This window comes from Pagrus pagrus (genome assembly GCF_965226575.1).
Source record: "Pagrus pagrus genome assembly, chromosome: 12".
In the NCBI taxonomy this organism is placed as follows: domain Eukaryota; kingdom Metazoa; phylum Chordata; class Actinopteri; order Spariformes; family Sparidae; genus Pagrus; species Pagrus pagrus.
In genome coordinates, this window is record NC_140196.1 from 12,663,716 (window position 1) to 12,691,507 (window position 27,792).

The 27,792-nt window shown below is 39.9% G+C and overlaps 2 protein-coding genes across 2 annotated transcripts in view; one reads left to right on the forward strand and one right to left on the reverse strand.

The window, feature by feature from the left end:
- Positions 1–9,999: 9,999 nt before the first annotated feature.
- tmie (transmembrane inner ear) lies at positions 10,000–20,420 on the forward strand. Its single transcript, XM_084370006.1, has 4 exons — positions 10,000–10,397; positions 13,594–13,711; positions 14,296–14,445; positions 20,075–20,420. Exons 1-4 carry the CDS (start codon positions 10,287–10,289, stop codon positions 20,371–20,373), a joined length of 678 nt encoding a protein of 225 aa, XP_084226132.1. The 5' UTR covers positions 10,000–10,286; the 3' UTR covers positions 20,374–20,420.
- A 132-nt stretch (positions 20,421–20,552) lies between these two features.
- pth1r (parathyroid hormone 1 receptor) overlaps positions 20,553–27,792 on the reverse strand; it is a 53,615-nt gene continuing 46,375 nt past the window's right edge. The window contains exons 9-13 of the mRNA XM_084369733.1: positions 26,790–26,856; positions 26,548–26,642; positions 25,457–25,598; positions 25,086–25,127; positions 20,553–24,994 (exon numbers count right to left, since the gene is read on the reverse strand). Coding sequence (XP_084225859.1) covers positions 24,632–24,994; positions 25,086–25,127; positions 25,457–25,598; positions 26,548–26,642; positions 26,790–26,856 — 709 coding nt within the window. The 3' untranslated portion in view covers positions 20,553–24,631. The remainder of the gene's footprint in view (positions 24,995–25,085; positions 25,128–25,456; positions 25,599–26,547; positions 26,643–26,789; positions 26,857–27,792) is intronic.

Here is a 27,792-nt window from a genome sequence, read left to right on the forward strand (position 1 = left end):
AAATTACTACAAGTGGTCACTAATGTTTATATTGCATTATATACACAGTTATAATTATTGCTGTAATGCATTTAGAATCTTCATGAGGGCTTATAATTATATGGCAGTAAAGGCACATTACACCACATTATAAGTATGCTTATACGCTGACTGGTAGCAACATAGACACCCTCTCTCATATGATGTCTTGCCTCTCAGACGTTGAATGCTGGATGTCAGAAAATGTGAGTATTGGAGAAGTATTATTTGGTCCCCCAAGTCTGACCTATGACCTGAGGGATAATCTGTGCGACCTCTCCTCTAATGTGATCTTTGACCCTGAGCTTTGCTTTGACATGCAAATCACCAAGGTAGAGCAATCTTGAGCCTGCCTCACTACGAAAAGAATCTGAGCTTTTTCCATTAGAGCTAGGATAAGAATAAGATGGCTGTTTTTTAAGAGTAAATCTGTTGTTCGTCTGGTTTCTATCTCATTCGTTTTACTTTTATTTTACATGGTTTTATCATATACTCGGTTTTATCGTTTTTATTTATTGTGTTATTTTTATATTCATTGTTTGCACCATTTTATGTTTTCTTGTTTTTATATTGACTATTGACTATAAAATAAGAACAGTACATTGTTCTTATTTTGACCTATAAAGCTCTTCGTAACCATGTTTTGGAGTACAATACAAATAAGTTTATTATTATTATTTTTATTATTATTATTATTATAATTACTACTACTATGGTTGCTTTTATTAGTATTATTCATAAAAAATGTGTTTCTAAGGATGCTTTTTATTCCATGGATGTTAATAAGCATCTTATGAGGACCTTAAAACCTGTTGGCAAGGACCTGAATGTAAAGCTTTAACATCCAATTTAATCAATTAAAAAGGAGCCAAATATTTTAAACATGTTGTTTGCCTTAATGGCCATGACCCTCCTAAAGGTCTTTTTGGCTCCGCATGCTTATACATAAATGTGTGACAGGCCAATCCAAATACTAAACACCCCAGTTAAGTTCCCCAAAACTTCAATATTCCTTTTAAAGATTGCTGCTAATCATTTCTGACTTGAAACCAGCTGTGTGGGAATAGTGGTTGAAAATTAATGCGGACTCAAGCTGCACAAGCTCCCACTGTAGTCCTCCATACGGTCCCCAGAGTGTGTCACACATATGTATGTACAGTATGTGATCTTAGCTCCTTAATCCAAGGGTTGTCTGGATATGGTGGGAGTGGCCCCTACATTCATACTAACATCCGAGTTATTTTCTTCCGATGTAGCCAAAAGGATTTCAGCAAAAAAAAAAAAAACCTCTCTCCCCACCTCCTCCTCCACATCACGCTTAATTTAAAACCATGGCTGAGTTAGTGTGCTGCTTCAAATACCGCACTATTTCTTCCAGGACCCTGTGGGAGATTGGCAGGTCCCCATTGGACTGAGCGAGAAAGTGCCACAAGACAAAAATATCAGAGTTTGGACGAGATGAAGAAAGCCTTTATGCTCAGGGTAACAAAAAACAGCTTGTGTTGAATACCTCCTGGATAGAAGGTGAGGCACCCTTTAATGTAGCAGAGTGAGATGTGTCACCGGAGGAACAGATGAGATACCATCGGCTTTATGATGCACCGCAGGACTGCCAAACATGTATCAAATGTAGCAATGTGCGTCAGAAAGGGTGTTGATGGAGCAAATACTTGTCATGGTCCCTAACTGCATCTGATTCCAGGGAAAATGTTTAACTTAATAAATTTTTGTTTGGTTGTTTTTTTAAATCTTCCGTAACACAACTTCATCTAAAAAGGAAGTCTGTGTTTGGAATAATTTCCTCAACGTGTAATCTAAAGCTGTTATTCTGAACATGTGGTGGCTGATAGGAGGAGGGCCAATGTTAGCAGCTTTTAGATTTTAAATAAAGCTCATTGCTGCCAAATGCTCATTTTACTGTTTTATTTCAGGGAAAAACCAATGTTGTCATAGATTAATTTGACTACTCTTGTTGACTCGGCTAATTAAAGAGTGTCATCACTTTCAAATAAATTACACTTCACCAAACAATTTTAATATTGTTTTATGTAGCTGTATTACGCAGAAAGGTGTAGATTTATTCCAAAATGCCCAATAACCCACCAAACCAAACACAAACTTATGTAAACACAGCGTACGTAAACAGCCTCACCTATTTGTCATTCCAGGTTTGAATGACTCCTTTCTCCATCCTTCTCCTCAGAGGTATTCCCTCGTTCTGGACCAATGCTTCCTGCAGACCATTGACTGCATCCAGAAACTAAAGTAAATAGTGGAGCTGTGAACGCAGAGGTTAAAGTTAGCCATCAGTATATGAGGGATCTGTGAACTTTACTCAGGCCAGAAAACGGTTTGTGCCTGTATGAGTCCATTCATCTCCGAGCGCCTCTCATTTACATGTAATGGAAAGAAAATAAACAGCGGAGTCCTAATATGCTCATTTACAGTAAGTAGAAATAAAGTAATGAGCTGTTATCTGTATTGAGAAACAGTGAAATGTTGACCAAAGTCTGTAGGATGACTGATATTGTTGCTGACATTTAGATAAAAAAATCCAGTATGGAGGTGTTCACTGCCATCACACACAATTCATAGTGACGTGTTGACGAGACAAGTTCTGTCAGCAGTTTGTCTGCTCTTCAGTCTGAGCTGTGCCACTCTTATTTCACACTCACACTCATTTCACACTCTTTCCAAATTTTTGCATTGCTTGCATTTCACCAAAAGACAAAACCTGGTGCAGGGAGGGACCATGTCGACATTATTGCCTCTCTTTTTGTTTTCACCTGTGTCCGTGTTTGTCGGTTGGTTTGTCAGCAGGATTACACAAAAACTCCTCAACGGATTTCCATGAAACTTGGATGGATGGTGGGTCACAATGGCTCAGAATAGACACCATTAACTTTTGGTGCCGATCTGGATAAAGAGACAGATCCAAGGATTTCGCCTCACTTTCTTTAACATTACATGTCTGTGCCTTGGTGGAGGTATGCACTCTTCTGAGTGCCTTTCTAGTTTTTGTATTTTTTATTTGAGTGAGTTTAAATACAGATTGCATCACTAGATGGCAGTGTGGTTAGTCATGTACTGCACGTCAACCACTTTTGATGTGTTTTTCTGACAGTCTGTGATTTGTTATCTTCCTGCGGTCTACAGCCAAAGATGCCAATTAAACATATAGTATGCTTAATCAGAAGTACGCAGCGAGGCTGTGCGGTGCCAATTCAAGGCAATCTATTTCAACTGTCATTATAATGATCTAGTTATAAATTAATCAGTAGAGTGTAAAGAAAAGTGATCTACTTCTGGAAATAAAGTGAATAAATATAAATGCAATAAGGATACAGAAGTTAGGCTCTTGTAGAGACTGTTTTGTCTAGACAAGCAGAAAAAAAAACTCTTGTGACAGCAAAATACAGGCATATATCTCAGTGGTGACATTAGCGAAGAATATATCAGATGCATTTTTGCCACTGAGGCACTTTTAATGTGCGAAGGCAGAGCAAACTGACGCTGACATGGTGACAGCATGGCTTAGAAGCCTGCTTTGACAAAGTGTAGCTCCTCGCTGTCAGTGCCTGCTCTGCAACTGAAGGCTGCTTTTCTCTCCCCATCGCTGTACTAACCCAGCAGTCACTCTTGACTCGAGGCTTGTTCTCATCTAAAAATCTCATCTGGAAAAATGTTTCCACCGAAAATTGAATTGCTAGAAATAGTCTGTTTCTTCAGGAAACACCTTACATCTGATAACGGTCCTGGCAAATCAAAACAAGGCTGCTTTGTTTTAATTCAGTACTTTACTGACACATGTGTATTTTAACATGCCTCCAAAACAACTACTGTCAAAGAAGAAAGACATAAGTACATTTTTACAGTAGTTATTTATAGCCAAAATGAGAAGATAATGTGCCAGAGCTGGATGTTTGAATCACTGGCTGTGTCATGTGTGTCCATCATCACTGATGCAGATATCCTTAGCGTTAGGGTTTACTCAGGGTAAATCCACAAGTGAGCAAAGTAGTTAAAAAAGTCCCTCAACACGTGCTGACACAATGGCATGGGCATTTTCCTCACGCATCTGATCACTGCTGCTGAGATCTGCTGCCTACTGGAGATGTGTGAGCGCCGCTGATCACAGGCTGCTGATCTTTGTAGTCTACCTTTATCTGTTGGTTGACAGCAGAAGGAGACAGAAATAATTGGGAGAGACAAAGGGGGGTGACACCCCAGCTGAGCCACCTCAACACCCCAGGAGGCTGCTTTTTGTTCAGTGCAATACTGTCTGTGAATGCCTTATGAATATAAATATGTGAAGCTTTGTTTTGACAACACAGTAAGATCTGCTGATTAATACTTAATTGGTCCTCATTGTGTGTGCAGAGTTTCATACTGTAGCTCTTCATGTGGCACACTGTGTAAAGTTGGTATGCAATCAAATATTATCAGTAAAGAAATCAAAAGTTGCTCTGATATTTTAGGATGTTTAAAAGCTTTCCACACAAAGGAATACCACGCATTTTAAAAAATGTATATATGTTTTGTTTATTTGTCAGCTGCTGCATCATGAACAGGCTGTTTCTGTCTTTAGTTCTTATGTAACCAGTTCCTGACACTATGATTACTATTTGTACTATAATTTTGGAAGAAAAAAAAAACATATTTCGGGGCCGTAAGTGGAAACTCTGCCACCTCAATTGTCCTCTACTGCCTCACATCAGGCATTGATGGCTCCAAGCGTGTTTCTTCAATCACACACAATCTAACTGAGCAGACAGCAATAGGACAAAAATGTTGCAGAACTTTTCCCACTGGACAAGGCCTTTCGACTCCCTGTGTTTCAGACTGACAACATTTGACCTTCAGTGTTTGGGGCTTGAAGATACAACATGTTTTAACAGCTCAAAATTGTAGTAAGAACGCCAAGAGAGGTAATTTTATTTAGTTTATTTTAGAATTAGAGTGCATTTTTCTACCGAATGTGAAGCACGAGTGCATCTATCAAATAGAACGTTTATGGTCATCATTAAACTAAATAAGGTTTCAGAGACATCGCTAGACGTTTATTGTTATGTTTGTCATTTCTTGTGAGTGACATCCACACAGACACAGAGTTTCTGGTAGAAGCAATATTTTTCTTGGTGTGCGGAAGCTACTTTGAAAGCAGAGCTTTGTAAGCTATCCAGTTACTCATACTTGAAGACGCTGAACCACAGCAAAGGTACTCTAAAGGGATAAATCCAGTTTGGTTAGATAAGAAAAAGGAGTTCAAACTACTTTGTGAAAAGATTCCAGTTGACAAATACATGTGATGTGAATTAATAACACAATTTTATACGAAAAATTGAGTTTATTATAAAAAGTGCCCATTTGTTCATTGATCATTTAAAAAATTAAAAATAAAATAAACACTATTTATGGGAAAGTGCACAACTTATGGTTTCGTTGTTTTGCTTTTGTAGACAGTGCCCATCAGTCAGACACCTGCACCAAGCAGGATGACTTAGTTAGCCAGATAACTTCTGAAATGGAAACTTCTCTGAACCTTTTGTAGCAGTCCCATTGTGTAGGACATGCGTCATCTTTTTTTATCACCTGGTTGGAACACTGGCTCCTAATTACTGAGTGAGAGCAGCTTGGGGCTGCTAACCAATCAGGGTGTGACGACACCCTTTTGTAAAGGCTTAAGAGGGTTAGGAGGTTAATCAGTGTCATATATTTTCTAAAACTTACTACAGGGAGCTTTTAACTGAAACAGTCTCAATTTAATACTGGTCACAGGGGGTTCAATTACAGTAGAGAAGCAAATGGCCCCAAATTGTTTTTAGTTTCAGAAGTTAACAGCACAAAAAGAAAGAAAGAAGTAGTTTAACTACTTGAATCAAGACAAAAATATGATTTTAGTGGAATTACCAGCAAGCTACTGCAACATTAGAGATATCCACAAATAAGAAACATTTATGAGACAAGAATACACAGTGTCATAGAACCACCAATGGTTGAAATACAACCTTTTACAAAAAGTGGAAGACATTTTGCAATCCTTCCTATGGTGGATGTTTTTGAATGTCGCTGACAAGGGCTTCACATCTCATCTCATTATCTTTTGCCGCTTATCCTGATGTGGGTCGCGGGAGATGTTGCCGCTATATCCCCCCATTCAGAGGGGGTTGCGGGTTGCTTGAGCCTATCCCAGTATACTAATGGGGCTCATCGCAGGGCCCTTCTGGCGTCAGAGGCTGCCCCACAGGGTGCCAACTGCACGCCAGGAGCAATGTCGGGGTTCAGTATCTTGCTCAAGGATACTTCGGCCTGTAGCTCGGTTCCGCCCAGGGGAGCCGGGATTTCGAACCTTCTGGTCGCCAGCCTGCTGCTCTACCCACTGAGCTACAGCATATTATCATCATCTTTTTGTATTGGTAAAGGTGCAATATGTAAGAATTGGCCAGTTGTTGTATCTAAGTTAAAAACAAACAGTGAGCAGCATAAAAAACACAGTAGCTGTTAACTGCTGCTAACTGTAGCTGCTGTTAGCTAGTTAGCTTGGTTAGCTGTGCATCTAGCGATCCGAACTGGAGCTGGGAGCACTGGTGGAGTCTTGGTTTACACCGCTGGCACAAGCGCTTTAGACTGGAAGTTTGGTTCAGTAATGATTTTATTATAGGTCATCTGAAAATGTGACCAAATCTGTTCGCTCAAAAAATATACATACAGTAACTTGAATCATCAATTTTGATATATCATACACACACTTCAAAACTGTTAATTCTCCACATTCTGTTAGTAATTATAGTTATTTTTTTATGTTTTCGACTAAAATTCTTACATATGGCATACTATGACAAAAATACAAAACTTTAAAACCTGAAGATTTGTGTGAGCATACCAGACGAAACAGCAGGCTCTTTTGTAAGCCACCAGTCAGACTTGACATGACGTATGGCATTAAAATGCTGATTGCGTCCATACCTCTAACAAAAGCCAATCACTGGGACCTATGTTTGACTGAGATGAAGGACAAGGGTTCTCATTATCACTGAAAACCCTCAGGACGGGGCTGCAGGCTGGTAGGAACATTTCCTATCAGTCTTCACCAGAGAAGTCAGATTCAAGTATGCGACAAACTGCAGGTGTATGCTCCTTGATCAATACACATAATGTCTAGTGACGCTGGTAATTAATGGGTGAGTCATAGTGTATTTTGCTAGTAAGACGATCTTGGAAAAAAGCTCTTTCGTCACTGTTATTCAAAGACTTGCACAGAAACAAGAAAAGATTGGGCAAATGGGACTATAATGACAAAGAGTCCACTTGGACTAATGGCATTCCTCATCAAAGGGTCTTTTACTTGTCGTGAGACGTGAGGATGATGCTAGAGTCCATGTGAAAAGCATCTCTCTGCAGGGTGCATCCATCAGTCTCATTTACAGTCATTTAACTGAAAGCTTTGCACAATCTAAGTAAGTATAATATCAGGCAGTTATCGCACTAGGTGTAAAAATGGGATATTACATGCACAATAGCAACTGATGACATGGGATTAGGTAAATGACCAGAAGAGACATGCTGACAATATGTTCTGTACAAATGAAAATAATAGGCCCACAGAAAAAGACAGATATTGGACACAACTAGAGGTTAACAGTAACAAAGCGTGTGCGCATCTGAGTACAACCCTTAAAAACTCTTTAATCCTAATGATAAAGGAATAATATGACATTTTGGAAAATAATGTAGGTTTATCCACTTTCTCACTGAGAGTTAGATAAGAAGATTGATACTAATGTCACTGATACTCTCATGTCTGTCCATTAGATATATGACAGGAGGTGGTTAGCTTAGCTTTGAATCAAAACTAGCCAAAGGTTACAAAATCTATATAATTTATTATGTGTTGTTCAATTTATCCGTGCAAAAGCTGACATGTAAAGAATAAACTTAACCCTTTTCCAGGGTTATATGTGACTGTTTCTTGACCCTGAGCTCCAGGAAGTAACTGCTCGGAGCGGAGGACCAGGCTGGCACACAACCGCTCACAATATGTTCTTTTTACACTTTTTTTTAAAACAAAAAAAAGATATATTGTGCTAATTAGTGAGCTTCAGAGGTGTTGGTAGACACATTTTTGACAGAGCCAGGCCAGCTGTCTCCCCTGGTTTCCACTCTTAGTTAAGCTAACCAGCAGCTGGCTGTAGCCTTATATTAAACGGGAAGGTATGACATTGGCATTAATATTCTCACTGAAATCTCTGACAGAGACCAGATTTCAAAGTATTCCTTTTATGTGTTGCTGAACATGTGGGTTAGTATTTAAATATTTAGATGCTAAAATCGCTCAATATATGCTGGATGTGTAAATGAGCAGCTGATTGCAACCTCAAACCAGTTAGCACAATGTGTCAGTGTTATGATTACAGCTTGTTTCTTCTGCCCCAAGCTGTGAAGAAAATTTTATGTGTGATATTTCCATTTCTTGCAGTACTGTATCTGCAGGCTGATGACCTGGGTGGTGTACACATTAAGATTTCTTGAGCAAAACATGAAATAGGATCACAGAAAATGCTGCATTGGGATAAATGTAAGTTCAGCTGCTGCCTTACAGGTGCAGGATGTGCACATTTTTGTTTAAAGTATTCAAATAAATGTTTTAAATTATCAACAGAATGTGAAAAAATAGCAGTGTTGACATTATGTCGAAGACATCTGTGTTGCAAAGATATCTAATGACGTTAGCATGCTAAATAGCTATCTCCTGGCCTGAAAACCTCTTGCTGTGCTAGTAGTATAACCATCAAGACTCCTCCAGTAGCCAGACTAGCTGCATGGCTAACAGGGCTAACTAGCTAATGGCGACTCCGCAGCAGTTAGCGGTTACTCTTTTGATATGCTGCACCCCCATTTGTTTGGAGTATAAATTCAACAGGTTGCCAATTCTTACATATTGCACCTTTAAATATTTAAATTAACTTATCGCAGGTTGAATGATTAGCTGTCTTCTTTTAAGTTCCCTTTTTTAAAAAAACAATTGATAGGTTAAGTGTTCATGAGAAAACAGGCTCAGTAGCATTGAGATATTAAGTTAAATGAACAACTGTTCAGTCACACTGATAAATTAATACACGTTTTATTTCCTTTTATAATTTTTCAGTTTGAAGAATCAGTTCCTCTTCTCACATGAAGTAAAGCTACAGCTGCTACTTCAGTATGGGACCAGCTTTGTAATAATATTGACAGGAAGTGAGCGTGTGAAATGGCTAAAAAGCCTCCGTGAGGCTGAATTCAATTTTTCCACAGAAACAATGGTGACTCATCTCAAAACATATTAAAGACACACAACACATTTTCTTTTATTATACATCTGTTTCAAAGAATTTCAAATTGCAAAAACAATGCATGCTGGGAAATCATCTCACACGCTGATCATGTTTCTTGAGAATCTTATTTTAATGGTTTGATTCAACTCGGTACAGTACATTCATCCAACTCAGCATTTCGGAAGACTTAGATAGAATTCATGTTTTGAAGTTTTGTTTAGTTTCCTTGTGTTTACGCATGAGTCATGGAAGAAGCACTTCGACTTTCAGTTACTTCCATTGTGGTGGGCCCCTTGCACTAAAAAGATACTTTTATCATCACTGGAAATATCATAGAAAGAAGCAGAATTTCCTGCTCTTTCCTTTGGCATGTTGAAAAGGTTTGGTTCCACGGCACTACGGCTCCTAACATTTTGTCACACTGAAGGGACGAGGCTGTGACGATTTTTACCCTCCAGGTTCTGAGGCAGTAAACACGATGACGCTCACAGCCTTTTGCTTCACTGTCCTGCGCTGGCCAACCTCATGGTGAACTGTGCTGCCCATCCCCCCACATACTGTGTTAGCTGCCTGTCCCCAGCAGGATGAGCTGGCTGTAAACCACACCAGTTCTATTAATTAATTAATGTACCCTAACGGCAGGGCTGGCTCCCTCCATTGTAGTGGAGCAGTTTTCAGCCGCCTGCAGTGGTGACCGCCGGTGTGTCTTTGGGTTCCTGCAGTGTTGTAGGAGAAGGGAAAAGACAAAGAGGAGCACAGCAGCAAACAAATGTGGATGGAAGGAAGCCGTCAGCATCATAGTAACAATTAATCACCCAGGGCCATTGTGGTCCTGTCCTGTAAACGGCGCCAGTGCAGGCAGGCGGGCAGACAGAGAGAAAGAAGAAGAGAGGAAGAGGCAGAGGAAGAGAGGGAGAGAGGGGGCAGGGTGGCTGCAGGGAGAAAGAAGGGGAGAGAATGGTTGGGGATCAGCCTGTATGTCCACCTCAGCTCCTGCTGCGGGGCTGGGGAGCAGTGCTGCTGTCTCAGTGCCTGTCCTCCGTGTTCTCCCAGATCCCGGACCCTGAGGTAAGAGTCTGATGCATCACCGTATCCTCCACAGGTCTCTCTCGGGATTATCCTGTGGGTGTTCAGTGTGATGGGTGCAGGTGTTCTGCTGTTGAAAGGCTTCATGTTATTTACTGTTTGGTTTGCCAGAGTTGTTGCTTGATGAGGAGCGAGTGAACATAATGTTGAAACCTGATATATTATATGGTCTTACAGGAACAGCCAAGCACATGTTTAAATGGAAGCAAACAGGAGGGTGAATATGACGAGTTGTGGTACGACAGGTTGTTTTTGTGCTTGGGGCTGAAGACAGGAGGGTAACATTGCAGAGGATGTGACCACTAGAATGTTCTGACTACAAAACAGCAGCTGAAATGTGTTGAGTTTTCTTAAAAAAAACAATTCTGCTTCTGAAAAATAGGCAATTCACTGACTCTGTATACAGTACACCCCGTAGAAACACATACCACATTACAATCACTGACAAAACATATCTTTTTATTAGTATGTTGGATTAGTTATGGTTGTATATTTTAGGCATGTGAGCAACAAACTACAGAAACAAATGGATTATGAGTAATCCCATAGATAAATACAGTTATACAGAGGCAATGGATATTAGATTTTGTTAAAGATGCACTATGTAGCTTTGGAAAAGAAATTCACAATACAAACAAATATTTATTTGGTGAGTGTCTTTCCATAACTGAATAAACAAGCTGTCCTCAGAGGGAAATAAGGTACTCAGAACAGAAGTTAGAAGGGAGGCTAATTAAAAGGGTCTTGCAAATATATAAAATGGTAAGACATTATGCCGTTCTATGAGGACACTAGAGATTATTATAGAAGGTCAGAGAAAGTACAAGAAACTTCTAGAAACAGTCTCCCTCTGGCTACTATGATGACACACCCACAACTTTTAAAAAGAGGAAGAAGTGAAGCTCGAGCTGGTGGCAGAAGTTCCTTAAAGACACAATATGTAAGAATTTTAGTTTAAAACATAAAAAAATGATCGACTGGATATGAAGACATAATGATGTGACATAATGGTGATATCGATGCATTGCGTTGCAGAGAACACCAACACCACCCTGGTGCTCTGAGCAGCTCAGCTAATAGGGCTGTGGCTAGATCTAACCGCAGCAGTTAGCAGTTACTCTGATGATATAGTGCCCCTATTTGTTTGGAGTATGAATTAGACAGGTGGCTATTTCTAACGTTTTGCGTTAGTAAATAATAAGAGTAAAAATTTGAAAAACTTGGTTCCAAACACACATTTGCACAGGATATCCTTTTTTAAGTCATTAGTAGTTGGTCCTTTGCTATTTCATGTGAAATAACCAATCCTGCATCCCACTGCAGAGTTTTCTATTTTCAGATGTTAATCCTCCATTTAGTTCTTCTAATCTTCATTGATTAGTCCCTAAAGGATTCCATTTAGAATAACTAATCAAAACACTTACACGTATCCAAACATGTCAATTTGTAACGAGCAAACCAACCAACCAAACAACCAACCGACCTGCAGCAAACAAAAACATGTAATCAGTTTGGCAACACAATAACTAACACGGGGCAACTTGAGGTCATAACGCTTCGGAGTTTGTGTTGTTTGTTCCACCAAAAGAAAACTTGAGGCTTATGCCCACTAATCCTGCTATGTGGAATTCCCCTCAAGAGGAAAGGACTTAGCACTACATAATCGCACTTGGGGCAAAAAATGGTTATTATTTAAGAGCAGCGCTATATATCCCCATCAAGGATAATCCTTCTGTGGGAGTTGCACAAACACGAGCGTAAAACTTATTCAGACCCGTTTTCAGTGCAGATTCTTTGTTCAAGTTCAGCAGCTCCCCTTGTGCCCTCCTCGACAGTCAAACAGTAGAGGCCCTGATGACGGCTTGTATTGTCACATTCTGGCACTGTAGCTTGTGGAAGTCAATCAGGTCAGAGAAACAGCACAAATAATAGGTTCATTCTCCCTGATGTTGAGAGTCTCACACAGCACAGAAGGACAAAACAGAGATGCTGGAAGAAGAGGAGCTCTCATCCAAATAATTCAAAGCTTATTTTAACAACTACTTATTCTTTGATCATAGTTTTTTTTAAAGCAAACTCATTCCATTTTTTTCTTCCTCTGTAGAGCGTCAGTCCTTATATCACTGTCTCAACTTTTTCTTAAAGCTCGTTTCTATTTCAGCACATAATGATGTTGTCAGTAAACAAAGCTCATAAGTATCCATTTTCAGATCCATCTAAGTATAGAGCATCTAAAAGACAACCTTGTATTATTCAATCAAGTGATCGATATACTGTGGACAGCGAGAAATCCTCATGCTGATTTGATCAGGGAACTGATACCACGCTGGCAAAGTAGTGATCCATGACATTGATCTGATACAAAAATACATTTTTTCTTATTGATTGCTCCCCATTCCCCGGCTGCAGAGAGAGAGAGGGGTTTTGAAATGTGAAATGTGTTTGTTTTGGACGCTTCTGACAAAACTTCTACACTTTTACAACAACTAAGACCATCATGAAAGCTTAGACAAAATGCAGCCTGAAAACCACCCCAAGCCTCAGAACTTGTTTGGGTTGAGAAAGGGGAGATTGAGGTGGAGACGGAGCCAGAGAAACCCGCAGGTCGTGTGGGTTTTTGTTTTCCTGGCAGTGGCTTGAGAAATGCTAACACCAGGGCCTTTTGTTTTTTAACATTCTGCCAACACCTTGAAGAAAAACATCACTTTTCCTTCAAGTCAGCTCCGTGGTTTTCTCTTCAAGGAACTGTCAGTTCATTTATGTAATGAGATAAATAACAAACTCAGAACCCATTGGCTATCCTCTGACAGTGATTTACCCTCTAGGAGTCATGGTCAGTGTTTCAGGGTAACAGGGTTTGGGTATAACAAGGATGTCTGGATAACGGATAACGGATATCTGGGCCAAGAATTCTTCTTTCATGTGCCACTAATTGTTTACAGTGCGATTAGCTACTTGAGACATGAGGCTACATTTCCTGTAATCTCTATGAACAGAATTTTAAAGAAAAGCTAAAAGGTAAATGGGTTTTGAGATGACAATACCAAAATGTTGTCCGCCGCACACAGATCCTTCATTCATATATTATGTCAGCATTCAGATATTCTCTCCTTACCAGTATGTGGAGGTTTATTTGTGGTGTGAAAATAAAAATCAACGCTGTCTCCTCTTTCCACAGCTTTTACCCACAGATCCCCCCAAGAAGCCGGACCCCGTCACTTCAGAGACCGTTGTTTTCTGGGGGCTGCGGTTATGGCAGGTCATCGGCATCTTTGCGATGTTTGCTTTAGCAGTTGGTTGGTACATCTCATTAAGTCACGTTGTTGTCACCTTCACATGTAATTCTTCAAATAGGCAGCTATCTTTGGGATTAGCTGCAGGCCAAAGAGGATTGTGCATGCAATTACGTATCCACAGTGAGATTATCAAGTGCAGTGTAATTAGTGGTAATGACACTTATAGTTTGTTGGGATTAAGAGGTGTTTCCAGAAGTGAGTCAGCCGTGTAACAGCAGCCACAGTTTAATGAGGAAAGAGGAGCGCACACTCTGCTTTTTACCCTAAAGGCTTTAACGTTGGTGTAGACTAAATGGCAAATATTTTTCTTGATTCAATTTGTAGTAACATCTTCATTATTCTGGATGACCCACTGACCTCGCTGTGGCTGTTTTTTGGGGGGGTAGAAAGAGGCTCCAACAAATACTGTCCACAGTGATGTTCCTGGGTTGTCAAGCCCAATTTTGTCAATGCCATTTCCCAATACTGTGAGCGCCGCAAACAGGCAGAAGTGACACCTGAAAACATCCAGATCCATCCTAATCATGTAAAAGATGGATTAAATTAAATTCATCTTGTACCTGTTGTTTCTCTTCCTCATGCAGTTATCACTCTGTGTTGTATATTCAAATGTCGAATCCCGAGAACCAAAAAGGAAATCGAGGCACGGCACGCACAGAGACAGGCCGCCAAGAAATACGCCAACACATTAGAGACGGTGCCGCCTCTGAACGAGCTGACTGAGATCCCAGGATGTGAGTACCTCTTTCCGATATTAATACTACTATATTCAAACACGCTGACGTACACCAGTGTCTGCTGTTGACTGTGTTGCTCTCTTGGAGGGGCTCTGCTTGTTGATTGTTGGTGGATGAGCCACTTTCTCTTTTAATGCTCTGTTTTAAAGCTGAAATCTCCAAGACTCTGACAAGATTCTTCTCTGTTGTAGTCCCACTTTATGATTAAGTCTAGGAGGACAGCTGTCTTTTTACATAACCTCTTTTCTAGGGCAGCTTTAATTTCTTAAATTTGACTGTCTCTTTTTATAATTTCCCAATGTCTGCTGCACTTGTTTCAATTCTTCTGCTCTGTTAAAATAAATGTCCTCTTCTCTTCTCTTCTCTTCTCTTCTCTTCTCTTCTCTTCTCTTCTCTTCTCTTCTCTTCTCTTCTCTTCTCTCTTTTCTTCCAGCTACCCCAGATGCTTCTGCAGTACAGACAGTCTCTGAGCAGGTGCAAAGTCAAAGTCAGCTCTCAGTAGTTAGGGTCAGCGAGGAGCAACCCAGCTCCCTCACTTTGTCAGAGACTGGATGACCTTTCTTCTTTCAGACCTTTCCTATTCTTTCTTATTGGCTGAGTGACTTTTAACTTCTCTATACATCAGTAGCCATGCTAAATGTTCACTGAAGCCACCATTAATGTTCACTGAATCCTGCAGTGTTGCCCTTTAGGAATTCCTTAAATGCTACTGTATCGCTGCAAGAAGAATTTAAGAGAAAAACACCTCTCATTCAAATGTTTCCTGCATCACTTCTGAAATTTTCAGCCAGATAATACAACATGAGTCCAATCTGTATTTTCCACATCGTGCTTGGTATTACACTTGTGACACAGCAGCAACGAAATGAAACTTTTACTGTGTATTGCTTCTGCAAATGTGATTTCTTTAGGGCAGCTGGACTTTTGTAGTTCATACTTTTGTATTTTTGAGAGGCTCTCTTCTTTCTGAAGGTCTAGATCTTTTTAATATAGATGCATGTATTGTGCTTCGTGCAGATCTGCATGACAAAGGCTTTTATAATGTTGCATAATGTTCATAATGTTTCCAAATTGCTATGACTGTAAGCAGCGAAAATGCTAATGCATGCAGCATGTGTGTGCTCGGTGTCTGTTTGCTATGAATAAAGCAAATCATTCAACCTATCTCCTGCCAGCATAAATTAAATATGATCACTGATGCCAAACACTGGTCTCATCTGTGATTGAATGTTCTTCTTCTACTCCTCTTTCTCTCAGGATTTTGGTGTGTTCCCTTGTGTGTATCTTAGCCATCTTACAGCTGCTTGGCCGCGGCTTTTTCAGGTTAACAAATATGACAAATACAGGGACTGACATCTGTCTTCTCCTGTTCCTCTCCAAGATATGTTACGCTGTCATGTGCACAGATACAGCCATTGGTTATCGTGTAATTAATTATGGGAGAAAAATCACTGAGCTGTCAATAAGTTTTTCTTGCATGATAACTGTGTCAAATAAGATCACATGGTAAACCGACTGTGCTGAGAGCATCCATATCTCCTCAATCTCCAGTGTCATCACAGAGAGTTGATCTCATGCGCACTGGAGTAAATGCTCTTCCCTGACTACATAACTACTCAACCGTGTGGCTGGGAGAGGGGCTGAAGGGGATGTTCACTGACTGCAGCCATTACAAAGAGTGAGGGTAGCTGCTCTCAAATATCAACTGAAACCAAATCATACTTTTGCTTCTGGAGGAGCGCAACATAAATGTACAAGCAGATATGTAATTTGCTGCTTTTCTCCAGTCATGCTTGGGTACACTGAGTTGAAAAACGCAATAATATTCAACAAGCTAATGACCACATACAGAGAAAATGGAGTGATACCAGTGTCTTTGAATGTTAAGAAAAAAACCCAAAGGGTAACTCCACTAGTTTTACACAACAAAGTGTGATTCTTGGGGGATTTCTACTGCTTATGTGAAAAAAAAAAAACCCAATCGGCAGGATAAATGTTTCTGCAAAACGACAGATAACAAAAAACTGAATTTTTCCCTATGTTGCAACTTTACATCTGTTAAAGTAGAATTTATATTTCTCTCTTGTCACAAGCAGTTGTGCTTAGGTTTAGGCACGAACTCCACTTGGTTAGGGTTAGGAAAACATTGTAGTTTGCCTCAAAATACCTTTTTTGGTCGGCATGATCACTGATGAAGATGGTCTGACTCCCCCTGAAAAATATCCTTTTTGGTCGCCACAAAAACCGCAGGAAATGTGTACAGATCTCCTTAAAAAACACCTGCTTTTGATGCCACAAAAACAGGTGAAAATATTCCCAAGTGTCCTAAAAAATATCCACTGGTGTGACTCGGACTGCAGTCAGCTGTTTGGCAGCCTTGTTGGCTGTTGCCACTGAGTGACATCACTGGAGGCAATTTATTAGATTACAAACAGCTTCATCTGGAACCACAAAAAGTTTTATACTACTTTTTTCACATATGCAGTCGTAGCCTACTCCCCGAGACCTGTAAACACACTTTAATGTATCATGTAAAATGTGAAATTACCCTTTAATCGTTCACCAGCAATCTATTTGTAAGATTTCTTTTTATGCCAAGCAACAGCAGATAATTTAATGTTACAAATGAGGATCAAGAAATAGCCACTCTTTTCTTCGGATGTGTGTATGAATACCTTTTTCACACATAACAGGCGCTTATGTGTTTACAAAAAAAAACAGCCTTTCAGAGATTAAAATAAGAAAAAGCACTTGTTTTGTAAAAAGTATAAACGTAAGGAACAAGGTCGTTTTACAAGATACAAGTCTTCGCACCATTCACACATGTGAGATTCACCATTAATAGTTTCTCTGCACCATTGACACGTGCTTACCAAGCTGTTAAAAGCATCTGGGACAGTCAATACGAGAGAAGAAAACAGTAAGCCTCTTCAGTTTCACAGCCAATATCTGTTGCCAGCACACACAGAGAGGAAGAGAAGAAGGGATCAAAGGCTGCTGCCATCCTTCTATCTCTGTCTCCTTACAAGCACTCATGCTGACTGAGGAACAGGGACTCAAGAGGGAGCAGAGTATCAGTCCCTCCTTGGAGAATGACAAAGTTCTAATTGATAGCAGACAGTTTCAGCTGTTGTTCAAACACATTTCTCACACATCTGTCCACTATGGCTCCTAGAGGGCAGCGAGGAAGAGGTCATTTATGGTTCACTGCACGTCGACCGGTGAGTGACGGACTTGCGAAAAGGAATTTGGTCTGGTTACAAATCCCGCTCTGTTCCTCAGGAGGCTTTATTTGTGATGGCAGTCATGGAGAGTGTAACTAAAAGATCAAATTTACAGTTTTGATTTTTTCGCCCCAGTCAGACTGATCTGGAATTTTTTCTTTTAAATGCCACAAAGCGAAAAAATGCCCTCGAGTTACATCAAAAAGCCGAACCTTTGACATTTATTGGTGGTGTTAAAGTCAAGGCCTTTTGTCGAAGGCAATGTTAACCTTTAATTATTCCACTACCATAAACAGCGTGTAAACAACAAGTGCAAAAAGGCACCGACGCTCCAAGCCTGACCAAAATGTGAAGAATGTCTAAATCTGAGACACATCTGGGTTTCAAAATCTGGCATTTAATTACAGCTCCTCGTTTAGCCATAACCAACCAAAGCTTGAAACCACTGCGCTGATGCGTCATCTGCCCAGGTTTTGTCAAATCAGACGGGAAAATAAAGAAACAAGAAGAAAATGAAGGAAACAGAAAACAGGTTTGAAGAGAATACCAGTGGGAAAAAAAACGATTGATGGTTGGTTGATTATTTTAAGTCAGCTGGATTCTCCCAGCACAGGACTAAAATAAATTCAGCTTCACTCTGCCCCCTTCCAGCAGCTTTTAACATTTAGTGTGTGTTTGTCATTTGGTTTCTTGGCCATTGTTTGTGTGTCCAGTGACTGTGCAGCATTTGCTACTGAGAAAAATGCAGGGGAAAAAAATCAATAAAGCTTTGTTTGGTCCCAACTGGAATCTGGAAAGTGTAAAATCACACCAGTGCTTCTTGCTGATCTATAGGTATAATTTGTTAACTATCACCTGATGTTGTTACAGTGTTGGGGGGTCTGTTTGACCCCGTTGGCTTAGTGACAGCTTTAATTTAGGGTGCATCCTTCATGTGGAAAAGCTGTCTGTCAAATCAGATTTCTGAAAGAAAACGCTGTGGGCTCGAATGTTCCAACAACAAACTCAAACAATTAAATGAGGCATACTTGATTTGTAAAAGAGAAATGCTGCAAGGTCAACTTTACATCTTCTGTAAAGGTTAGCAGCTTTTAAACATTTACTTCTTCACATACCAACCTGTTTTAAGATTATCTGAGCATGTATACTTCTCAGCATTATCAGTCAGGCTTGCAGGTTTGCTAAAGAGAAATTGTCAATATCATAGAGACCATATCTCATATTTGTCCGTCGAACATACCTACTAAAAAAACAAAACAAACACTGACATGCATCTGAAAAGCGCACTTATCAACGTGCGTTCCATGTTCCATGAGGTTATTTGTTGCACTATTTCTCGGCCTGCAGCAGTAATTTCCCAGCTCAGCATCGCCAGATTAATCCGCAAATGCATATTAGTCAGGTCCCTCTCAAATCCTTTTCAATGTCCAAGGAGTGTAAACTAAAATGCCTCCGGACACAATTGGACAAACAATCAGAGCATTGTCACACCCAAATTGGAAACAGCAGTGAAACGTGTGATGAGTGACTTCAAATCTGGACCAGTGACGCTCCTCTGTCGGTCATCATATCAGATCCGACCCCATCCCAGATAGCAAAGTTGTCAAGTGGAAATGGCTGAGCTGGAGGGAGGCTAGGTGAATCAGAACAAATAAAACATGAGCAGATTTGGATCCCGGGCTGGTAACTTCCTGTAGTTTAGTTGTCACTTTGGAGTTTTAGTTCCTGAAACCATTTTTAAATTTTTTTTTCAACTTAAGGCTTTTGTACAAATTAAACAAATCAGATACATGAACATGGTCATAAGTGAGCTTTAGAGGTGCTGATGAGATTGTGTTACCTCTGGACAGAGCTTAGTTAGATGTTTTATCAGTCTTCATGCTAAACTAAGCTAAGCTAACTAACCTCTGGTATTTGCTTCATAATTATTTACCATGAAATCTTCTTATCTAACACTGAATAAGTAAGTGAGTAAAGATACATCTGAAAAATGTCAAATTATGCCTTTAAGCCCAGAATTGATATTCTATTGTAAAAATTCATATGCTACCTTCCCCCGACAACGATTTCATAACTTTAAGGTCACCACCACGTCTGTCAGCTGTGTGCATCCTCAGGGTGTCACCTCCTGAGTAAACTCAACACATGCAAAGCTGACTGTAAACTTTTGTTCTCCATTTCTCACCCAGAATGCCCTTAAAACTGTGTCATTAAAAGAATAAACAGACCATGCTTATTAGAAGAGAAAGAAACAGATGTGCCTTCATTAAAAGCAGCCCACTTAGCCCTGCATTCAGTTGGATTCAAGTCTCCTTTCCAATTAGCATTACAGGCAGGACCCTGATGATACCTGATGCCGCCACAAAGCTGTTAACCTTTTTGTTGCTTTGTTTTTCCCACAGCTGCAAAAGCCGAAGAAAAGGAGGAGGTGACAACAGTCTCCGGGAAAGTGGACGCCGATAAAGGAGAAAAGAAGTCCAAGGAGGGCAAGAAAGAGGGCAAGGGTGCCAAAGAGGGGAAAGGAGATGAAAAGGAAGCATCAACAAAGAAGAAGGGTGAAAAAGGTGAAAAGGAAACATCCAAGAAAGAAGGTGGTGAGGGGAAAGGGAAGAAATCTGGAGAGAAGGGAGACAAGGGGGATAAAGGAGAGAAAGGAGGCAAAGGAGGGGCTAAAGGGGGAGCCAAGAAAGCTCAAAAGTGAAGTCTGCCTTCCATGGACTGCAAAAGATCATTTCATATTTTTCACTGTGAGCGTTTTGCACTCTTTTTTTTTCTAAAATTTGTATCATATTGTATTTAAAATGAATAAAAACCTCATATATGAGAATGTGAGAAAATGCATTGTTTCTGTACTTCGGAGTCATGAAAGTTGCAAGAATATCAGAGTACAGTAAAATCATACATTTATTGTTACTTATTCACAATTCACTGATGAACATTAGAGACCAGAAAACATCCTCTATTTTATCCCAAGTTTACACTGATATCTACAGCGTGCCTGCATCACTCTACAGCGATGAGAAGATGAGATGAGACTTCAGCAAACACTGCCCACAGACCGTATCTAAAGCACGAATGTCGACTCCACTGAGTACATTTCGGCACGAGATAAATAAAAGACAATGAAACACATTTTATACTCCCATGAGAGGTATTTGAAAAATAATGAAATACAACATTAGCTCTAAGATTATTGGCCTCACTGTACACTTGATTTCCAAAAAACACAATCATTTTACATGTTACAATCGGAACAAAATACTGTATTATAGCATATTAAAGTGCTCAAATATAATTTTCCATGTTTTTTTTTTTTTTTTTTTTAGAATTTCATGCTCTGATACCAGCCGCCTTTTTAATGAAAGCTGTCTGGATTACACAACAGTAACATAATGTTTACTTGCCCAGTGGCAAGTAGTGGAGAGCCAGACTGAATATGAAGAGTGAGTCAACTCCATTTTAAAATATTGTACGAACTACAACTGCACTCATTAACGGGGTACAAATTTACAATTAAGCTTCCAGAGAATGGTGAGAAATGCAATAAATACCAGCAGAAAGAAGCCGGTTCAAGATGAACAAAATCTGATGTGACACTGAGATACTCGTATTATCAAATTACTATGTTTCCCTCAACCTCAGTCTTTTCCGATCTCTATCACTGCAGGTCTGCAGCCATCTAATACAATTAGTGTTGTATTCAATCCACTCAACCCCGAGTTGCAAAACTGACCCCTGATCACCATGAAACATTTCAAGTTGGGTCAAAAGGTCCAAAATGTCCAGGTGTCAGACCGGCTGTCAAAAACAACTGGAAGCTGTCTTGCTAAAATGACTGATGTCAATATTTAATTGTTATTGCAAGGTTATTGCCAAGCGATGCCATGAAAAGACCAAAACCATCCATGTTAAGTACTTTCCTGCCATGTCTTCATCTCTGTTTTCAAATCTTTAAAAAAGATATATATATATATATATTTTTAAACTGCACAATTTCCCCAAAAATCAGGACAATGTAGGTTTAAGCAAATGTTATCAGAACATTAGTAAATCATACATTTGTCGTGGGACTATTTTCAGCTGTGGATGATTACACATCTGGTGTGCTGGTGAGTGTTTATGCACTTTTTATGTTTGTGCGATCAACTTAAAATAAGGAACGCTGTCATAAAACAGTTAGAAAACTGTCCGGCTCAAATGAGTGCTGTTGAATATTTGATTCATATTGCGTGGTTGGGCTTTTCTATATTTTCCTGATTGCCAAGCAGCGCCACAAAAATGTTTTAGCCTAATCTCTGAATCCTTTCCTACCATGTCTTTGTTTCTTTGTTTCCAACTCTTTAAAAACAAGTTACAGATATGCTTTTTTTAATGCTTGCAGGATCGACTCAAAATAAGCTACAGTGCCCAGGTTTGTCGAAATGAAGGAAAATGTCACCCAGTGTAACAGTGTGTCTCCTTAATGTGCTTTTGCTTTGAGATCTTCGGCTCATAGGAATAAGCTTATTAAATGCTTAAAGTCAGTTCACTGATGGTTTTGGTCTTTTCATAGGATTTGTTGACAAAGTGAATAATTTAAACATCTGCTTGATGGTAAACCACTGAGGATGGTTTGAAACGTTTTCAGATTTATTCAAGTGTTATCTGAAGTATGAATCTGTCGTATGTGGGCAGTAAAAACTGGAACAGACGAGGCTTTGACCTTTCAAATATGAGTCAAAACTCACTCCTCGAGCATCAGGTGGACCTAAACTGGGAATCAGGGGATTGGGGGAATGATTCAGTCGGTGTGAGGTCACCAAAAGAACACGACCGCAAAAGGGATGAGAGAGCTTGCCGTCAAATGTTGGTCACGACTGTAGGATGAAAAAAACGTCACGTGCGTAAAAGAGCAAATATTAGCTTCGGTCACATATTAGCTCAAATTAATGTGAGGTAAAACTCCACTTAGCCGAATCTGATCTCGATCACAACTCCAGCAGACATATGAGTCCAAACTAAATAGCCACTAATTCAGCTCCTGAGACCAAGTGAAGTCAAAAAATACAAGTGGAGGAATAAGAGCAACAAAACTGCCTTTAATATTAATGGTCTCAGCTCATCGTTCCCAAGCTACTGAGAGGCGGAATGGTTTTCTCATTTGCTTCACTTCTGGTTACATGAAACCGAGTATTTATGAAGAAACTTAAATCTGTGTGGGCGCTTTTATCTTATTTTTTTCCCTAAACTTACGATCAGTAGCAAACACTTATTCCTTTGAAGGGTGATTTTGCTGCAACTTTAAGACTTTCTGGTCACTGTAAACAAGACGGTGGATTAAAATACAAAGAAACACTGCAAAATAACCTTTTCTCTGGCAGCACATCGTGCCTTTTCTCTTTGGTATTATAGGTAATGTGACCTAACCTGCAACCCATGCAGGTTAAGTGCGGTAAATAAAAAGTTACAGAGTTGTAAATATATCGTGGAATGCTTCATTAAATGCTCGTTTGAATGCCCTCTGTCACCTGTAAATATATTCACCAGTTGTGTTTGGGACTATGTACAGAATCAAATATTGCAAACATTCCGTAAACAACCACATGAAAAAAAAAAGTACATTGAAACATAGCTTTATAACCATACACATGAACACTATTAGCTCACAATAAGAATGTATTTCTGATCTTTGTAAACATTTTGACTTGTATATATATACATATATATACATCGAAAAGCAGCATAACACTGGACCTTCTGTCAAAATTACTGCGTGTTATTCATTTCTGGGGTTTCCTTCATATCCGCCACGAATGTCGCTCTTGGAGTTCCAGCAGAATTTGAGATTTTCTTGGATTCCTCATTTAATTAACATTCCCCTGGAATATATGACCGTTTCCTGCACCCTGTGTTTTTATATGGGGTCTCTCTCGCTTTGAAAAACATGTACGAACACGATACCATTTTTTTTTTGGGTCAGATTTCCATAAAGTTCTTCTTTACCTTACACTGAACCCAGAACAAGAGAGAGAGAGACAGTCTTCAAAGAAATATTCTTACTTTGGCATCATGTTGTGTGTGTGTAGGTGTGTGTGTGTGTGTGTGTGTGTGTGTTTGTGTGTGTGTGTAGTGTGTGTGTGTTTCAGGGTATTTTGGGGGAAAATTTGAATATGAAACATTCATTTGAAGTCTTGGATGTCTGCTGTGATTAAGAGAGATGAATGCTGGGTTTTTCTTAACAGCTGTACAACATCGTGAAAAAAACCCAAAAAAAACAACGATGATTTAAAGTTAACACCTTACGTAGCATACCAGCATCCTCAGAGAAATGCTGACCAGGCTAAAACACCACTTTCAAAAGTATAAAAATAGGTGTGCAACAACAGAGGACTTCAATTACCTGAGTACCTTCCCTTTTACACTGAAGTGGATTTAGGTCAATGCAGAACAAATGAGAAACCATGCCGGAAAGCATGAACAGATGCCTCAAAGTTGGAGCATTACTGTTTTTAAGACGAAAACTTGCTGATGAAATTGCCCACACAAGTGCCAATAAGTGCACTCAAAACCCACCTGGCTTTACATCGGTGATTAAGGCTGTTTCTGGCAACTACTGTAACTAACTCCGGTTTAATTTATGCACAAAAGCTGAGCTAAAAAGAGCAATCAGAAAACAAGATAACGACAGATATGGCAGTGGAAAAGAAATAAAAAATGGCAGTCTGTTTTCATCCTTTTGCACATTCACTGTGGCAGGTGGTTGGTGAAAGAGTTGCGATTATTTGCCGCAACTATGAGGGTCATCATCCCCCAAATAAAGGCGGCCCAGCTCGCATGAGATATTCACCCTTTTTGCCTTGAGCCTCATCAGTCGGCAGTGTTCTGGCTCAATTCACAGGAGGAAAAACTGGCAGTGTTGACGCATGCAACCATTCCCCTACAGACCATCCTGAGACTGTTTTACAGAGCGGTCCTGGAGGTCACATGACTGTCTCCCTCTCCTCCTCCACCACAGGTGAGGGTTTCTCGTCCTCGCAGGGCCGCGTGTGAGCCGAATGCTCCTCGTCGGGAATGTGAAGCTCCTGTCCCGACGAGGGTATCGAGTTCTCAGAGACGGAGCCGTTCTTCACGTAGCCGGGGAGGTTCCGGTGCCCGTTCACAGGCACCGGTCCCAGCCTCGTGGTGAGGTGGAGGGCCAGCGGTCCTCTGGCAGTGACGTTGGTGACACTGGTGTGTGACACCATAGGTCCATAGCTGTAAGTGTTGCTGCCGCTCCGAGCTTTTCTTTTGAAGTCCAGGGCCAGAGTTCTCCTGCTCCAGGACTTTTTGATCTCAGCTTGCACCTGAGAGAAGAAGTGATTTATATTTAGCGATATGAGAGCTTAAATAACACGCAGGAGTTTTTGCTGTAAAATGCAAAAATGAGGTCCTTACCTCTCCATTGCAGAAGCAGTATATAATCGCCACTAAGAATCCCTGGAAGAGAGTAGAGAATGATTTTACTCATCCATGAATTGCAAATTTTAGCTGTGTAATTTCATATTAAGTACATTTTAAATCGTCTGCCAGCCCTCAAATCCTCTTTATTGCACTTCAAATCTAACCAAAACCAAATATCTAAACAAGAAGCAAAAATCTGACGTTAGGTAACTGATCCCTTCCGGTGTTTTTGCTAATGAAGACATGTTAACCCAGAGGCCGTTTAAAATCCCTGATTTCCGGATTTGTTCAACTTGAAAGGGTACATTAATATTCATTGGGACCTTGAGAGCAAAATTTGCATTTCTGGCATTTGTAGGTTTTACCTGGAAGGAGTTGAACAGCATCTCGTAGTGCATCTGGATCAGCCAGGGAATTCCAGACACCTCTGTATACGGCATGGCGTTGAATATGATGTAGTGGACACCGAAGAGTGGCATCAGCACCAATGTGGACTTCAACAGTTTTCTGTAACAGGAACAGAACAGTTACATTTCATCTGAACAACAAATCTGAGTCGTTCTGAGCGAAGGTTTAAGTCATTTATCTGTGATACAAGAAGAGACATTCTGTTAAAGTTACAGGAAAAACAGATAACATCAGATTACAGATACATTCAGTAAAAATGAGGATTATTAGCAGGATAACAATCTGAAAATACAGTTTAAATAAAGAATGATATACAACAGGTTTTACTGTGAAGAAGTCATAGTTTTTGAGTTTTAGTTTAATCATTTCCTGTTTTTTTTTGTAGGTTGTCTCCTCATGTGTCCTTTTGTGAATTACACTTCCTATCTTTTTGTTTTTTCCAGCTTTTTTTGATTGCCCGATTAGTTTCATGTGTCCCTTATTAGTCTTCCCGCCGAGTGGATTTAAGTTTGTGTTTTTCCATCTCTGTATGTCGGTTCATTTATGTTTCTATGTCAGTTTCCCAGTCCTGCGTTCTCTCCCAGTAGAATAGAGAATAGAGAATAGAGTTTTTGGTTCCTTGGATTTCAGCTTTATTTTATTAGAGCTCGCCTTTGTCTTACACATAATTAATTCTCTTCAATTTCTGTCCCTAAATCCTACAAGTAAAACTTAATAATGTTAAAATAAACATTTTAAAAGTTTTAGTTGAAATCTTAATGAGAAATCTATCTCACTGACTAATCAGTAATGAAGTAGTGATAAAAAACCGCAGCCTTACTTTGGGTGATGACAGTCAAGGGACATTTTTGTGTGCCATTTATAATCACCTCGTTAGAACCTGTCTCTTGATGCAAATGCAATCAGAGGAAACTCATTCAATGGTTTCAACAAGCCGGCTGTGATGCAGGTTACAAGTATGTCATATGATGAATGAATCAAGAGAAGCAGCCGGTCTTGTGGGGTTCAGAAATGAAAATAACCGTGTTACGATGTTAGTACTCAGTACCTGTACTGTTGTCTTGTGTCACACCTTCCAGCATTTGTTTCTCGTAGTTTAGTTGCCAAGACTCTGATGATGTTCAGAAATAACATAAAATTAACCTAAAGAGAAAATAGAAACATATCATTAACCATCATTGCAAACATAACAAGGTGTTTCGTCCAGCAGCTGTAATGCCACAGGTGCACTAAAACACTGTAATTTCCTCTGCAGCAGGGGGAAGGTTCAAGTATTGAGCGTGTACTCACCACTACAGCTGCCAGGATAGGCACCTGATATATCCATTTCAAATTGCCTGCGCTCAAGTCCCAACACCTGAAGTAGATGAACAACAAGATAATGGATCACAAAGAGATACATACGGTGTGATGATCAAGAGTCCCTCTGTTCCACTCTGGTGTCTCTAATGATTACTGCTGCCATGTCACAAAATGACAGGATTTAGACACAGAAGGGGAGACGACACTGACTCTCCCCTCCTCTCTCCGACTGATCTGATGGTTTTAGACACAAGTATCATGTGAAACCATTCAGAAATGAATTCAATTTTGCAAAATAAATATTAATATGATGTTTCCAGCCTTAATTCCTCATGAATTTATTCACTACTCCAGGGCTTCACATAAAGCCCCCTTCATGATCAAGAGCTTTGGCATTTCTGAAAAGACTTTTCAAGTTTGCAGCAAGACACTGAAATAACAAAGTCTGTGCCTTTTTTTAGCTGGTATCCAAACAGTTCTCTCTGCCTAAACTGTCACATGTCATCAACTACGGCCGTAGCTGCCAAGGAGGACATTGAGTTCATCTTTTTTATGATATTAACCAGTCGGAAATTTTATTGCTGAATGTATGATATGCTTAGACTGCTCAGACTAGGATGCTGAATTTGATTTCATGCCCAAAGGGAGAGGAGCAGGCAGGTGGAAGGTAGGAGGGAGTCAGAAATGAGAAGTGTAACATGTGGTTTAGTTCCACTGAACAGCAGCTGGATACCAGCTTAGCCGTAAGTGGTGCAGAAGCAGTGTGGAGACGGCAGATAGGGGAGCATCTCGAGGCAGTATAGTTCTGCCTGCTCAGAAGTGGAAGGTGAATCCACTTTAATTCTTTTTAGCTCTAAAACCTGTTCTCAGTCCTGACTATCATGAGGATGTGAGGATTACGGATGTTTCTTTATCTTCATCTTTGAATTGTACAATTTAAGACTTTGAAACCAGAGATACCTGCTCAAATCAGTGAAATAAACATACTGAT

Excerpts from the sequence above, each read along its gene's own strand:
- tmie (XM_084370006.1), top strand. The coding sequence starts at position 10,287 with ATGGTTGGGGATCAGCCTGTATGTCCACCTCAGCTCCTGCTGCGGGGC. Across the intron at positions 10,398-13,593 it reads CCCAGATCCCGGACCCTGAG|CTTTTACCCACAGATCCCCC; the intron begins GTAAGAGTCTGA and ends CTCTTTCCACAG. Across the intron at positions 14,446-20,074 it reads GCTGACTGAGATCCCAGGAT|CTGCAAAAGCCGAAGAAAAG; the intron begins GTGAGTACCTCT and ends TTTTTCCCACAG.